The 17545-nt window shown below is 38.0% G+C and overlaps 1 protein-coding gene across 2 annotated transcripts; it reads left to right on the top strand.

The window, feature by feature from the left end:
• The first annotated feature begins 1921 nt into the window (after window positions 1–1921).
• Window positions 1922–16170, top strand: nrbp1 (nuclear receptor binding protein 1). Of its 2 annotated transcripts, XM_065257004.2 has the most exons (19): window positions 1922–2198; window positions 2417–2551; window positions 4718–5031; window positions 5138–5293; window positions 6441–6542; window positions 7319–7408; window positions 7976–8016; window positions 8194–8288; window positions 8578–8661; window positions 9854–9912; window positions 10007–10105; window positions 10375–10507; window positions 10624–10711; window positions 10796–10846; window positions 10999–11134; window positions 11841–11894; window positions 12419–12482; window positions 13848–13903; window positions 15882–16170. In XM_065257004.2, exons 3-19 carry the CDS (start codon window positions 4801–4803, stop codon window positions 15975–15977), a joined length of 1635 nt encoding a protein of 544 aa, XP_065113076.1. In that variant the 5' UTR covers window positions 1922–2198; window positions 2417–2551; window positions 4718–4800; the 3' UTR covers window positions 15978–16170. The 2 variants fall into 2 exon arrangements, with proteins under 2 accessions (XP_065113076.1, XP_065113077.1); XM_065257005.2 differs by having other exon boundaries at window positions 1922–2551; window positions 5138–5260.
• The last annotated feature ends 1375 nt before the right edge of the window (window positions 16171–17545 follow it).

Raw genomic sequence — 17545 nt, 5'->3', positions numbered from 1 at the left:
AGGCTTTAAAAAGTTAACATTTTTGAATTCTCAATAATATGACCTCTCCTAAATTACAAAAGTTGAGTTTGAAAACTTGTATTAAGTTAATAAGACAGCTCTTGAAAGGAACCAATTGAACACCATTAAATACTACTGGAGTAAGGCCTAAATCACATTACATAAAGGCATTTTGTAATGGTTGTAATGATAAACCTAATGTTCATTATAGGCTATTTCTAATAGAAGCCTTAAAGCAACACTATGTAGTTTCCATGAAAAATTGACTTACGGCTCCCCCATGTGGTTGAAAAGTGCAACACTGCCTGGTATCAGACACTCTTCTGCAGGCAGGGGGAGGGGTGGGGCTGTGTGCTCTACCCTCCACCGCCACTTTCAGAGTGTGCTTGTAGCAGCTAGGAGGCTGCTCAGGTTGCAGCAGCAGTAGAATTTGTCCAGTTAAGAGTTGTTCTATCACTGAAATAATTTTAGAAACATTATTTAAAGGTTGAAAAACTACATAGTGTTGCTTTAAGATTTTGTATTATTTCAGCATGTGATATGTTATGTATAATATAAAAAATTGATATTTGTATTTCTTGTCACCGTAATCATTTGTCTCACAGGTCATGCAGAACACACCCTTACAAACATTATGCATGTTTTTTTAATGGTAAAAGTGTAGTAACCATGGATTGTTGGTGTATTGATTACTATATGCAAACTATTTTACTAAAGTAGACCTTTAAAGCAACACCAAAGAGTTTTGGCTCTTTGCTCCCCCTACAGGTTAGAAGCGTAATTGTCCATTACCCACTGTCATAAATACTGAGGCATAGCTGGCTCTGATTGGATTGTAGGTCTGCCGTAAAGCAAGTTTTTGTAGTTTTCACTCGGACTACAGGACCACTACCCGACGTTTGGAAACTTCTTTAGTGCGGTTTTGGCCGATAGAGGGCTGCAAAGCGAATGTGAAAGTGCTGTTCACCCTGTTTAGAGTGGATGAACCACTGAAACTGTTTTGGAAGCGTTATTTTAAGGTTAAAAAACTCTTTGGTGTTGCTTTAACTAGGTTATTTTTTATAGTTAATTTTAAGGGCACAGGCCATGCTTCCGAAATAGTGTCCTGTGACTAATATGTTATGACCCTTTAACTGTTTGTACACCAATGATGACGTGGCAACGTATGCGCGCGCATTTTGGCAACGGAAGTATGGCAAGAACCAGCAGTGAAGCGACACAGACAGACAAAGTTATTTTAAAAAGTTTACTTATCAACTTTTTTAAACACAGCTACCAGATCCGTGTACTATAGTGGAGTGGATAGAAGACGTTAGCAGATGGCCAAATATAAAGTGGCTGGATACATACATACGTATATTAGTATATTATATTAGTGCAACCGAATGCAACAACCAGACATTTTGATGCTGGGAAACCGTTTTATAAACTTTTTATGCTGCTAACAGGTTAGAACCACTGGGGAACAACACCACTGCCGTTGCCAAAATGCGCGCGCAGGCTATTTGGTCACGTGGGCTGTAAAAGGGTCTATTAGTACCTACCTCAATGGTAAACAGTAGTCTACGCTGACATACTACATCTGTACTACATCTACATCAAACTATATTGTCATTTTTGCAGCATTGTCTTGTGAAAACAAATTGAATCACTCAGGTACAGCTAAACAGATATAATTCAACCACAAGCAATATATTTCTGTGTACATATATTACTTACACTTAAAAAAGTTGAGCTTGGCTCACAGTATTGCGTTTTTATTAATTTATAAAAATGTTACCTTCAATGAATATAAGTGTCTGTCCCATGAATACTGACTATCCGGGTATTTCTCACATACTATTTTCGCATACTCCTATTTAAATCACAAGCAGTGCAGATGTCACAATAATTTTATCCAGCAGGTGTCCCTGTGTGAACTTAGTTCTGATTTAGACTGAGAATAAACGACAGTGAAGGGATAAATCCACAGCGCACCTCAACAATCAGACCTGGCTGTCGCCATTTACATGTATCTTCTTGGGGGATGTTGATATATATTTAATCAGTTGTCGCATATTTAAGTATTTTGGGAGGAATACGAGTCGCTCTGTGAAGAAGAAAGCGAATATCCGGGAGTGTAGCTGCTTCTGTGGCTATCCGACAAACCCCGTCCGATCTGTCAGCCAGAAAATTTCGTTTTCGGTGGTCTTGTTTTGGTAAAGCCGTTAAATTTTCAAACATTTAATACTTTTTCTGTTATATGTCATCTTAGAATAGCTGTTTGCCGTTCGTTAACCGATCAGTTGTTATAGATAAGGCCGCAGAGCTACACTGCTAGCCGTGCTAGCCCGTGAAATAGTTAAAGGAGTTTGAACAGATTTTCGTATTTTATTTCGTAATAATTGGTATTTTTGTTGACTGCCAACTTCACTAGGAACGCAAACAAGGACCTACAACACTTGAGAATTTCGTGGTTTTCATTTTTCTTATCTCTGGTGATTTATTGAGCTAGTGACGGTTAGCTGCTTCCGGCGAGCTGGATACGCCACTCATCTCAAGACAAAGTAAAGTAAGTTTTAACATTACACAGATTGGTGGTGTGTATTATTACTTTATAGTTTACTTTTTTCTTGTCTCTTATGTTGTTTGTGTTATATTGTATGCTTTAACACACACATTCACACACACACACTGGGTCTGGGTTGAATCGAGGACAGCACCCTGAGACAGCAAGCAGAAAAAAAACGTAAACATCACTAAACCAGATCTGCTCATGCTTCAACAGCAGTTTTGTTTGGCATATTTGTTTTGTTATTGTTGTGAAGGTCAGCAACTATAAAGTGTTCAACTTGGAACTGAAACTGGCACAGTGACACCCAGTTAACACTTTAAAGCGAATCAGTCGCCTCATTTCCTGCTGTTGTTTAGATCTGTCCTCCATTATAAATTTGTAAATTTCAAGGAGTTTATAAGTGTAATATTTTTGAACATGTATATGATATATTAATATAGGGTTTATATGGTTGGTTTTTCTATGTGTGGGGAAACTGAACACGCTCACAGTGACATTAGACGTTTAAGTGAATCAAGTGTCCTCCTTACCTTAGTTTTAAAGTATGATAAACTAGCATGATATACCATTGCTGTTTTTGCATACTAGAGCTGTACTGATAGGAATTTTGGGGCCGGTGCTGATTTTAACCAGCAACATTAAAATTCGTCACTTTTTTTATTTTGCAAAGTTTAAAAGTAATGCATTAAAGATCCATTTTGAGTTTTTTTTTTTTTGTGGCATATTGTGGCGAGATTGCAAATTGAAACCAACAACTCAATCCGCAACTCATCCCTCTATTTCAAAATGCAAAGAGAAGCTACGGGAGCTGCTACAGGATAAACATGTCGTTGTGTTAGGCCCTGGCCCAAATGGCACACTCCAAACTTCCTCAGAGTCCACACTTTGATGACATTATGTAGTGCAGAACTTAGGGACCCTTGACGCACCAGAGTCGTATTTTTGGGCCGTCTTGAGCGTTACGCCGGAAATAGGAAGAAAAGTTGCCCATCAGTGTGAACTCCTCCTATCCGTTGTCTGATTCGTCTGATTGCTCTTTCGCAAGGACTTCTGGGTTGGTAAAGTGAGTGAAGCCTGCAGCATTGCATCAAGAGCGTAAAAATGACTGATAAGACATCCTACGGACTTGTAGACTAAGCAAGCATGTGCAATTTAAGGCCATGAGACCGAAAGTCCACATGAAGTGCGCCATTTGGGACAAGGCCTTTGACAATGCAGGGAAGATGGGGCAGCAGTGGTTCGTGTAGGTCAGGGTTCCCCAAATCTTACCCTGGAGGGCCAGAGCACTACAGAGTTTAGGTCCAACCCTTATCAAACTTACCACCTGTGATTTTCTAGTGATCATGAAGACTCCGGCCCTCCAGGGTAAGATTTGGGGAACCCTGATTAGGTTGTCTACAAACCGGAAGGTTGGTGGTTCAGTCCCTGGCTCCACCTGAGCAAGACATCTAACCCCAGGCTGACACCGACGTCGGTGTATGAATGAGTTTGTGAATGGGTGAATGTGAGGCAACTTGTAAAATCGCTTTGGATGGCTATGGGTCTGTTGAAAGCGCTATATAAATGCAGTCCATTCATACTTAACTCTTTTACCGCCAGCGTTTTAAAAAAAAAGTTGCCAGCCAGCGCCAGCGTTTTTCATGATTTTTTTTCACCAAAGTTTAATGCCTTCCAGAAAATGTTCTTCTTTAAATATATAAACATACAATATACCAAATGAAAGAACAGACCCTCTGCTTTCAAACAAAAAAAAATGTTTCATCCTGCCTTCAGTGATTCTTTTGTAATCAGCTTTTGAATATGGGTAGGTTTTTGCAAAAACACCACATTTTGAGCAAAAAGCAGAGATAATTCCATTTTTGCGATGGACTTTTCATAGAGATCCCATTCAGAGCGATCTTTAAAACAGACACGGACATGCAGCCGCTTGCCATAGGGCAATACTTCCGGGTTTAAAAAGTTGCGGAAGGGTGGATAATAGCGGTATTGCGGAAAGACGGAAAATCTCGTCATTGGCGGGGAAGCATTTTCTCTTAATTGACGAGAAATCTCGTCAATGGCGGTGAAAGAGTTAAATGATAGGTGAACTAGCTAATCTAAAAAAACAACTACTGCATGTTTAATGGTATTGTCTTTATTAAATTGCTCCTGATTGTTTTGCAGCTCTCTGCCTCCTGCCCTTGAGGTTGAGCCTGGCTTCATATTTGTGACAGTTGATTGTCAGGGCTGTCAGTTGTCACTTAGTGATGTCGGAAGAAGGAAAACAGACTTCTGCCCCCGTATCCACGATGGACGCAAAGTCTGAATCCACAGCCTCGCCACCTCCAGCTCAGGCAGTGTCCTCTGTGTCTCCCCCTGTGTCCACTGTAACACAGTCTGCTCCACCTGCAACAGAGGATGAGGAGGAGGAGAGCGAAGATGAATCAGAGATTCTGGAGGAAAGCCCCTGTGGACGCTGGCAGAAGCGGAGAGAGGAGGTACTTGTGTGTCTGTTGACCTACAATTTGAACAGACCTTTTTAAACAATGTTTTGCACTGTCAACACTTATTTGAGAGACTGTCGATTAAACATTGTCCTCACAGGTAAACCAGCGTAACGTACCAGGTATTGACAATGCTTACCTTGCCATGGACACAGAGGAGGGTGTGGAAGTGGTGTGGAATGAGGTCATGTTTTCTGAGCGGAAGAACTTCAAACTACAGGAGGTAGAACAACAAACTTTCCCTGCTTTGTTTATGGTATGAGAAAGATTTGTTCTGACACGCAGTTAGGTTGTAAATGTGGGACAGTGACCAAAATAAAATAAATGGTCTTATACGTTTTAAATTACACATAACTTAAAAAGAGCAAAATTGGTTGTGGTTTAATTAAATCGAGACCAGGCGTTTACCCGCATGAAGGATATTAAAAGCGTAGTTCAGAATGTAAACAATGGAAACGCCATAATTGGCCATCTTCCTATTTGCAGCCCATATAAATTAACTGGGGGTGCGCTGTTGGTCGAAAACAATGAATGTTTGTTTAGTTAAACATGTCATGTGGGACCGTAGCAGGAAATGTGAGAAAACCCAGCCCGAAGGCTTACTCATGACTGTTATCTTCATACTTCATACATCGTCATCAGATGTAATATTGTTGTTTCCTGTATTCTTGATTACTAAGAGGGAAGGTTATGCATTGAGATTATGAGTTACCAGTTATAATTACTGATGGGATGGGATGGGTTGACTGCTTCAGAGAATGAGCGCACTTGCTTGCTTTTCTTGGGAGTAAGGTCCTTAAACAAAGTGGTCTGACCTGTTTGATGCCTTTATGGGAACTGCTTTCTTCCTTACAGCCTTCAGTTTCTAATGAATTTATGAGAGAGATGTTCAGTGTGGTTTTGTAACTCTGTGATTATGTGTCTCTTAAGTGTTAAAAATGTAAAAAGTAATTCTGTTTAATATAACTTATTCAAACTGCCATTGCCAGCAAGCACTATTTAATCAAGCTCTATTCATTAATGCTTGGCATAGACTTGTGGACAGCCATCTGTTTGGCCCATCCACATACTGCACCCCCTTTGCTTGGCAAAGTCTCATGCTGGAATTCAATAAGTAATTTTAGAGGTTGCTTTATGACAGGCATTGCTTTCTACTTGTTGATTTGATTTCCATAAGCACAGTGCAGTAAATCTTGCCATAAAATGCATTTCTTTTTCTTCTAATTTTCTCTGGTTATTAGTAAATGTTCAATATTTTTTCTTAACAGTCTAAATCCTCTAAAAACCATAATGCATTATCTATCATGCATTTACTTTTTAACCTAATGTACTTCTTAAAAATGCTAAAAGTATCCTGTTTATATCAGATCTGACAAATTGTATGCTGTTATTTTGTTTTTAAGGAAAAAGTGAAAGCAGTGTTTGATAACCTAATCCAGCTGGAACATTTAAATATAGTAAAGTTTCACAAGTACTGGGCAGATGTGAAGGAGAACAGAGCCAGGGTAAGAAATGCAATGAAGCCTACTTAAAGGGATAGTTCACAGAAAATGAAAAAAATCTTCATTTACTCACCCCCATTTACAAGTCATTTACAAGTTGTTGTATAAATATATACAATATTTTGTTCTGCTGAACACAAAGAAAGAAAATTTTTTTTTGAGAATATTTATAATAAAGCAGATCAGGGGCACCATTGACCTCCATAGTAGGAAAATAATTAAAGCTGTCAAAAGATTAATCGCATACAAAATAATATATGTTTGTGCACTGTGTAATTATTTTGTTAAAAATATGTAAATAACATGTTTCTTAAATTTCACGTGTGTGTGTGCATATATATATATATATATATATATATATATATATATATATATATATATATATATATATATATATATATATATATATATATATATATATATATATATATATATATATATATATATATATATATATATATATATATATATATATATATATATATAATTACACACAAGACGCACGCAAATAAATTATGCAAACACAAACTTTTATTTTGTATGCGATTAATCGCGATTAATCTTTGGACAGCTCTAAAAATAATACTATGGAAGTGAATTGTGCCTCTGATCTGTTTGGTTACAGGTTTGAAAAAACTTGAGGGTTAGTAAAGACAGATTTTTCAGTGATGATCCCTTTAACATAATGCTAGCACTCAAAATCAAACTGAATCATAATAAAACTGCTGTTACATATTTCTAATAAATGTGCACTATTACATTTTGCCTCCCACTTACAGGTTATTTTTATAACGGAGTACATGTCATCTGGAAGTCTTAAGCAGTTTCTAAAAAAGACTAAGAAAAATCACAAGACCATGAATGAAAAGGTATGAATGCTGTTTTTTTAAACAGAGAAGAGCTGTTGAAACAAATATTCATCTTTTGTCTTGAATTCCTTGAATATTTGTCAAGTGTTAGTATTTCATGATGCAGTTGTTTAAAAATGTAAGTGAAGTGAGTCATTTGGGTTCCCTGATACAAATTACACACTTGTTACTGATCTGAATCATTTTCTCCAGTATTGTTATTTATCCCTAGATATTAATCATGTCAAATTACATTAATATACTACACTGCCCTCCAAAAGCTAAGTGCAGTAACTATGCAAACACTGAAATCTAGAAAAATGCCCTTAAAGTTTTTACACCAGCCAGTCAAACATGCTACTGCTATTTTGGCACACACGTTTCTCTGAAATGGGACAAAATTGAACCAGGAGACTTTATCACAAGACAGATAAGATCTCACAAAGACCACTTCAATTCTTTACTCAATTTTGACCAAATGCATAGTTACTGTGCTTTGCCTTTGTAGGGCAGTATAGATAAGGGTATACTATTATACTGAATTGTCTACTTGGATATCATTGTTAACTCTATGTGGTGATCTTCTAGGCATGGAAACGTTGGTGCACTCAGATATTATCTGCCTTAAGGTGTGTTTGTGTATTTTAAGATTTCCCCTGTTGTGTGTTCATTTTTTCTTTATTAAAATGAAAAGTTGTGTTTACCAATAATATGATGCTAGATGCCCTATTGCGACTTGGATGGTCCACTGCATATTGCTTTCTCTCATACCCTCTCTCATATGTTTCTCGCCACTCTTACTTTAGCTATCTGCATTCATGTGAACCTGCGATTATCCACGGTAACTTGACCTGTGACACCATCTTCATTCAGCACAATGGACTCATCAAAATCGGATCAGGTGGGCTAGATATATTGACTTTGTGTGGAGGACTGTGTAAATGTTCTAGGTCAGTGGTTCTTAACGTTATTCCTGGAGGCCCACTGCCCTGCATGTTTTGTATGTCTCTTTTATCTGGCAGACTCAGTTCAGTTCATTGAGATCTCTTCTAATGAGCTGATGATTTGAATCAGGTGTGTTAAATAAGGGAGACATACAAAATGTGCAGGGCAGTGGGCCTCAAGGAATAACGTTAAGAACCACTGTTCTAGGTTTTGTTATTGTTGCTGAAGCATCTGTGTCGTTCTAGTGGCTCCAGACACCATAAATAACCACGTCAAAACATGTCGTGAGGAACAGAAGAGTTTGCACTTCTTTGCTCCCGAGTATGGAGGTAAAGCACATTTTGAACTAAATAATTATAGGGCACTATTTGCATATCATTGACGTGACGTTAATTATTTTGTGTATGTATGGTTCAACTAAATGTAAACGGGTTAAAATTTCAAAAATAAATTTGCAGATACATACATTGTTTTTTTAGACCAAGTCTAAAATTTTTGGTTTTATTTCATTTGAAAAAATATTTGGGGGATAATTGCAAAAATATGGTATATCGGGTCTGTCTCAATTGGTGTAACTACTATTTTTAAAATGAAAATGTAAATATGTTCATAAAAAATGTGGAAAAAATATAATTATCTAGTTTAGTGTAATATATTTTTTTACATACATTTTTACATCATTTCTCATAGCTGTTTTAAGATTACCCTTACATGCCATCAAGGTGGATAAAATATTTAATATGTCTTATTCTTTGGTGCAATTGGCGGTTACACCATTTGACATTTTTGGGTCCATTCTCAACTTTCATAAAAATGGTGCAAATAAATTTTATTTTTCATAAAATCAACATAAATACACTGTGCATTCTGTATGTTAAATATTACTACGCCAGCTTGTTCAGTTTTATCTTAGCCGCTGTATTTTGCTACTTATGTTGTCTATCGTTTTTTCAGTGTTTCCCCTGCTTCTATTAATGTAAAGCTGCTTTGAAACAATTACTAATTGTGAAAAGCGCTATATAAATAAAATTTAATTGAATGGAATTTTTTTTTAAGATTTTTGAATTTCTCATCTTGCCAAACTGTTTTTGTCACTGACCCATGTATTTGGCAGATACTTTCTGATATTTAGTATGTTTTTCTGGGAATTTAGCCTACAACCTTTGTGTGGCTATCTCAATACTCTCCCAATCGACATTTGATATTAGGATTTTTTTTTTTTCTTGGTAGTAAAAGCGATATTTCAACCAAACTTCAAATATTTGTCATATTTTCTTCTAAAATCCATATGAATAATTTTTATCCATCTTCCATGGAATTTATTCACTTTCATTGTTAATAAAAAAAAAAATGTATGTCTTAAGAAGAAAAAGTAATACAGGTCTAGATCCACATGACACAATTTTTTTGGTGAACTATCCCTTTAAGGTCACCACTTTGTCATTCTGCGTTCTTGTTTTAGTACTCATGTTATTTAAATGTGACTTCATACAGTTTGTCCTCTTCCCCCATCAACTTTAGCTGTTGCCAGTGTCACTACAGCTGTGGACATCTATTCCTTTGGAATGTGCGCCTTAGAGGTGAGCTTTAAGTTTGATGTGGGCTACAAAACTTTCATCAGGGCATCGTGCTGTCCAGACCAGTCATTCAAGTTTTTCACGCCCTGTTTTGTAGATGGCTGTACTGGAGATTCAAAGTAATGGAGAGTCATCATACGTGTCACAAGAAGCCATCAATAGTGCCATCCATTCTCTGGAGGACCCACTGCAGAGAGTGAGTATAGATGCAAATACAATAGTGACAGCAGTATCATAGTATGAGGGCGGTCAGTTTAATGATTACAATAAATATTAACAGCATTTATACTTTGGAAGATGCTTTGATTTATCCAATCCATATAGTCGTAACAGTATGATTGTAGAAAATTTAACCCATGACTTTGGTTTTGCTTGCACAATGCTTTGCAAAAAAAAAAAATGTACAAACAAGTTTGCTTAAATAAAAAGTAATAAATGTGTGCATGTTTCTGTGTCGTGTTTTAGGAGTTTATTCAAAAGTGTCTTGAGGTGGACCCCAGTAAGAGGCCCACAGCCCGAGAGCTGCTTTTCCATCAAGCTCTGTTTGAAGTGCCTCAATTGAAACTATTGGCTGCACACTGTATTGTCGGTCACCAGCGTGAGTCACTAAGCTAATCTAATTGTCGTTAAGTCATGTATGTGACCTTTAGCAATGGGATCTGATGGCAATAAACCGACTAAAATAAAATTTTCTCTTTTGGCTCCGGGTTCTAGACATGATCCCTGAAAATGCTTTAGAGGAAATAACCAAGAATATGGACCCTAACCAAGTGATCATGGAAAGAAAAGAGGTCCAGCTGAAGTAAGTCTTTTCTTGCAATGCATTTGTGTAGATACTGTTTGTTTTGGTTTGAACTAGATTATATCCTGTCTCTTTTAACATCAGGCTCTCCCAGTTTCCTGCCTTGGAGCTTGACAAGTTCCTTGAAGATGTGAGGTGAGCAAATTCAAAGTAAATGCCAACGTGCCTTACTAAGCAAAGTACTCCATTAACAATCTTTTATTGTCCTTAAACTTATGAATTTACCCACCTTTGTTGACATCAAGCAAGCGTTCATGAATGTTGTTCTCCTTATTTTTGTACTTTAGGAATGGGATCTATCCGCTGACTGCCTTTGGCATGCCCTGCCCACAGCAGCCTCAGCAAGAGGCTGTCAAATCCCCCATCGTACCACCATCCGTCAAAACACCCACGCCTGAGCCTGCAGAACTGGAGACGAGGAAGGTGAGAAATGGTGAATTACGGAGCTGGTGAATGGGGAGCGTTTAGGAATAAATAACAGTTTTCTCACCTTCCCCTGCCATCAGTCAGACTCCCTGTGTGGTATATTGCAATTGTGAATATATCAAATTTTCTTTCAACCACATTTAAGGAGGTTATATTGAAAAAGAGCAGAATAATCTGTCATTTTGGGCATGCTCACATCATCGTAACAGAGTACGATTGTCCCCACTACCCCACACGTCTGCACTCAGACTACATTTTATGATCTGCATTTAGGACTTATTAGGTGTGTTTGAAAGATTGGTTGGCATATTTCATTAAATAACTGAGAGAGATTTAAAAGCTTTTTAGGTGTAGTCGGCTCTCCAACCACTCTCAAGCTGCTTTTGTCATAAACCGATTGGTTCGCGCAGTGCGCATGTGACAAGTGGCTGTATGTATTTGTGCTGCGCGTATCAGTGTTTTACAGTGACAGCTGAAGTTTCGCATTCTGGCGCGCGTCCCCCATCCCCCAAATAAAGCGAACCGTACCCAAGACCACCTCTTCAAAGTGTACTTGGGTGCGCTTAAGCATACCGCACTCTGATACAGTACGGAGTGATAACACTAGCCAGACGAACCATACTTTGTGGTCAAACGTACTCTGGTACGATATGGTTGTGAGTTCCCCTTAGTTTCTGTGTTAAATACGATTGTCTTTGTTAAGGTCGTACAAATGCAATGCAACATCGAGCCTGTGGACGAGGGAGCAAAGCATCACGTAAGTCTTTCTTTCATTGTATGGCTGATGTGAACTAGACTTGGCTTAAAGCGAGGACATATCATGAAAATCTGACTTTTTCCATGTTTAAGTGCTATATTTGGGTCCCCAGTGCTTCTATCAACCTAGAAAATGTGAAAAAGAGCAACCCAGTAACTTAGTTTTGGTAAACCATTCTCTACAAGCATGTAAAAAATAGGTCATTTGAAATTTGTTTCCCCTTGTGATGTCAGAGGGGGATAATACCGCCCCTTAATCTGCACTATCCAACCATGGCACTGCCATTTAGTACAGAGATCAACTCATTTGCATTTTAAAGGACACACCCCAAAACAGTACATTTTTGCACACACCTACAAAGTGGCAATTTTAACATGCTATAATATATTATCTATATGGTATTTTAAGCTAAAACTTCACATACCGTACGAACTCTGGGGACACCAACTATTTTTTTACATCTTTCAAAAAATCTTTAATTAAACTTACTCTGTACTAAATACTCCTCGCTTTTCTTTTTACAGTTGACGTTACTGCTAAAACTGGAGGATAAGCTGAACCGACACTTGAGTTGTGATTTGGCACCAAGTAAGTCGTATAAAGCTCTAAAACTTCTTTCCTCTTTACGCAATCTTATTTGTGCACTATGATGATATTAACTCTTTCCCTGCCAGCATTTTTTTGAAAAGTTGCCAGCCAACGCCAGCATTTTTCATGATTTTCACAAAAGTTTAATGCCTTCCAGAAAATGTTCTTCTTTAAATATATAAACAAACAATATATCAGATGAAAGAACAGACCCTCTGCTTTCAAACAACAAAAAAAAACGTTTCATCCTACCTTCATTAGTTCTCTGGTAATCACCTCACAACAATGGGTAGGTTTCTTCAAAAACACCCAATTTTAAGCAAAAAGCTGAGATAATTCCATTTTTGTGAAGGACTTTTGAATGAGATCAGATGCAGAGCGATCTTTAAAACATACACGGAGTTCTTTCTCTTTCACGTGAGGTGCTACTTCCGGGTTTTATAAGTTGCGGAAGTTCGCCACCCCCTGGATAATAGCGGTATTGCGGAAAGACGGAAAATCTCGTCATTGGCGGGGAAGCGTTTTCTCTTAATTGACGAGATATCTCGTCAATGGCGGGGAAAGAGTTAAAATGATATTAAAAGACACAAATGTCTTGCATCAGAATGAATCATCAGCAATTACGCCTTTTTATGCTGCGTTCACACCAACCACGGTAGAGGCCTCAAGCGTGAGTAATTTCAATGTTAAGTCAATGTGAAGACGCGCGTCTGGAGGTCTCTCGGTGCGAATGAGGCGTTTAGCAAATGGCGCAAATTGAGCGTTGCCACGGGAAACACGGCAGTTGAAAAATTTGAACTTTGGCGGAAAAACGCGCTGTGTTAACCAATCAGGAGCTTGCTCTAGTAGTGACGTGATTACAGGAAGCGAGCAGAGTCGCAGAAGCCCCTCCCATGACGCGAATTTCCACGTGAATGTCTCGATGACTAGAATTTCACGCGCTCAAACTCAAAATGTTCAAGCGGAAAACTAGACGCAATAGATGGGAATTTCACGCCTCAAACGCGGCTGGTGTGGATCCACAGTTAGAAAAGTGAACAAACAGTGCTGACATGCATCGATATCACTCACTAGTGGTCGACCGATATGGGGGGTATGGTGGTATGGTTGATGTCGATAATAAGAAAGCAATGTGCCCGATATAAGGCCACATTATAGTAATTATACTAGGTGAGAAACTTCCCAAGGAACAAAATGCGCTAACATGACCAAACTGGAGAATCTATCGGCCAAATGGAAAAATTTATCGGCCAATGGCCAAATATTGACAGGTATATCGCCCTCTGCAATAAATAGTTCGAACACTACTCATTACTGGGACACAATATTGCTTAAATCTAAGATCTGTTCATTTTTTGTCTCTAGATGAGAATGTACAGGAGTTGGCTGTGGAGCTGGTCCAGCTTGGCTTCATTAGTGAGGTAAGAGATCCGAGATGTCATACACCTTATGATAATATGTGGTAAAGGATTGGATTGCTTTCTGACATTTGTATCTAATTTATATAAGCTGGATTTCTATGTTGATCATTTTCAGTTGATGCGTCTACATTACATAAGCTCTTTTCACACAGAAATTCCGTAAAATACACGTAAAATGCATCCTGGATTTTTCCGGACTACTTAGATTTTTTTTCATTCACACTGCCAAGTTTACCCGGCATGTGACGGTCCCGGAAAGACACGCGACCTATTGAAAGTCCCGCACTCTCTATGCAGCGTCTGAAGTTTGCATATTATATATTATTTCTCTCTCCAGAATCAACTCGCGTGCATTTTTGTTTATGATAAGACTACAAAGGAGCGCGTGAATGCACAGTTCTATTCTGGTGAATGATCTCATCTTCTGAGTGGATATTTGACAAGCTCCCTGATTTCTGCTTTAATACAGTTTTCAGACATTTCTCATCGTGATTGTTTATATGCATTTAAAACCCGCATTTTGAGGAGCTGAACGATATATCTTGGTGGGATTACATGCGGGTATTTTCGTTTATTATAGCTCAAATGAGCACGTGACGCGATATTCTTTTATGCTGCTGAATGATCTCCGTTTCAACGCAGTAAGTAACGAGCTAACTTACCTGATATCTGCTTCAGTCCAGTTTGCTGACATTTCTCGTAGTGAATGTTGTAAATCCCTGATTTTAAAGAGTTGAACCAACTTCATGTTGCCATGACACGCGCGTCCTCACTACGGCACGTGCGTCATTGTTTATGCGTCTCATATATCATTTCCTGATAACTGCTTCAATCTAGTTTGCAACATTTCTCGTGGTGAATGTTTATATGCATGGTATCTCTCTTTGTAAGGAGCTGAACCATAACTTGTGCTGTGATGATGACGCGTGGGTCCTCACTTCGACATGCCCATTACTGCATTCTTGCGGCTTCTTGTTCACACAGAGGGTTACCCGCGTATCTTACTAGGTCCTCTTTCCGGCAACGATCCCAGAAGATTAACGGAACGAGTTTTTGTTCACACAGACGCTTGTCTGGCAATTTTACGGGTATTTTCTGGGACCAGAGGTCTGTGTGAATGGGGTTATAGTTATTTCTGATTTTGCCAAATACGATGACAATGTACTTTGTGTGTAGGCATGTTCTCCACATTTTTTAGACAATAACAGCCTTAGATTTGCTTATTATAATTTTTTAAGCACTTATGCTAGCGTTCTTAGGCAGTGAATCAATAATTCAGTTGTTTGTTGAGAAAGTTATTGGTGCGAGCAGTAGCTGATTCCTGGAAGAGTGAGGATGTGTGGAGGGTGGCAAAGACATGAAACTAATAAGAACCGCAAACAAAACAGATCCTGGTTTAGTGTCCCACAAACCAGAAATAACACTTACTCGCCTCTATTAATGTTCAGACTGGGGCCAAACCTCTCACAGAGAATACCACATTGGTTTGGCATTGCAACACTGCTGCTAAGTATAATACGTGAGCTGTACAATCTCTACTATATGGTTTTTATTAGCACTGTCTTTTTAGAAACTCTCAAATGTATTGAGCTTTATGTATTATAAGGTGCTTGTGAATATAGGAAAAAACATTGTCAGTTCATTGCTTCAGCATCTGTCTGATTTGGCTCTTTTGTGCGAGATGATGCAGTGCCATCTGTGTAACTGCAGATCTGGCATTTATTTGCCTTTCATGTTTATCTCTGTACAGTAGCTTCACTTATGGGTAACATTTAAAAGTTAATTCATCTTTTTACATTTTTAAAAAGTAATAAACAACATTAACAAATTTGTAAGTAATGTCAATAATAATGCTTTTTTAATATGGTTGGTTTGATCTGTCTAGCTCTTAAGCTGTATTTGCTACTGAAGTTCAATATGTAGGATCTATTATTATCTTTTTCTAAGGTACCTGACTGTTATCTCTATCTCTCCTAAGGGGGATCAAACGCGCCTCACCACCGTGCTAGAGGAGGCCTTCTCAAAATTCTACAGCCGTAACGGCTCCCTAAATCCTGTCACCGTTTCCTCGTAGCAGTGGGTCGAATCTGCCAGCTTCTCTCCAGCATCCATTATCTTCATGCACGGGACGCAGCGCTTCATCGCTCGGAGGATTGCGCGCGAGCTCTGGGGAGGGTTCGAAACGCCTCGAACTGAGCCTGATAAACAAAACAACCCCTGCACACTGTTTTTCACACCACTTTACGTGGCAGAAAGTGTTGGCTGATGGTTTCCCTGTACATTCATTCTGTGTAGCAGTCTGCTTCTGTTTTAAAAGAAGAAAAAAAAACGATACGGTTATTATTTAAGTCAGTATTACAAGCTGTTTTTCAGGACGTATTTGCGTAGAGTATGTGTGGGATCGGTTACTTAAAGGATTTGCTGATGTGCAAACCTTACGCTGGCACATGTTTTCAGTTGGTCTCTTGATTCTCCCTCTCAGTCATTATTTCTCATGCCTTTCCGTTTTAATGAGATATTTTGAAATTTTCCAAGCGACTTCTTGTGAGGTACAAAATTAGATATCCAAGATCCACTAAGACTGTGAAAGGAAAGGGGTTCTCAGAACACGGAAAGAAAAAATGATTATTTATCTAAAAGCATATGATCTATCTTTAAGCGTTTCAATTTTGACATTGTGGCGGCTTTTTTCTTTTTCCTGTGAATGTAGATTTTTTTATTTTTAAGGTTTCTAAGAGAAGGGCACTTGATTTGACTTTAGTTTTCTCTTGTTTGTCTCCCATATGTGTGACACCAGTTATGAGTTTCAGTATAACGATACAGATTTGCAGAGCACCAAATGTGTTAAAATGTGCCTTCAACAAAGACACAATCAATTCATGGTCCGGGCAACTATAGATAGACACATTGTATTACTTTTTTTTTTCATTTGTATAGATCCTGTAGTTATTTTTTTATTATTTATCTGCTACCATCTGGTCTGCATGCTGGTATACTGTAACAATTTTACATTTGCAGTATATTAAAAAGAAACTCATTTTGTGTTGGTGGCAATAAAATTAGTGTTCACCTTAATGGTGCATCAGCATCTGTCTGTTACAAGTAATTAAATTGATTGACACATGAAATGTGAAAGTCTACTGTTTCTTTAATGATTAAATTGTGAGGCTGTTTTGTTTATTTATGCAAATTGTCCAAGATGCTGACTGCTTCAAACATTAGATAATGGAGATGATGCTTGGCATATTCCTTAAAAGCACACCACATCAATACGTTTTTGTGTTAATGCAGACCAGCAAAGATAAATGATAACAATGATTTTAAAATGGACAAGCATTACTTATTCTGTGTGGCTGTTGAAGTAAACAACAGGGTTTTATTAATCCCCCTCTGTAGTATGTAAGATGCCAGAACCATGAGTTTAGCTTTCATTTTTGTCTCATGGAAAATCAAAACTGCTTTTACATCTGTTAACCCTCTATCTTCAAAGTTGCACCCTTTCTTGGTATAAAGATGAGATACAAAGCACTTCTCTGTTTCTGTGTCAGTTTTTTTAAATGGAAATTCTTGCATTTTATTCCTGCTCTACTCAAATGTTAATAATTCGGTATTTTCCTGCTGAATAAAAGTAAGATTATGATT

Source organism: Paramisgurnus dabryanus, chromosome 12 (assembly GCF_030506205.2).
Source record: "Paramisgurnus dabryanus chromosome 12, PD_genome_1.1, whole genome shotgun sequence".
In the NCBI taxonomy this organism is placed as follows: Eukaryota; Metazoa; Chordata; class Actinopteri; order Cypriniformes; family Cobitidae; genus Paramisgurnus; species Paramisgurnus dabryanus.
The sequence above is the reverse complement of the archived record's forward strand: the minus strand, read 5'-3'. Positions and strand labels throughout refer to the sequence as shown.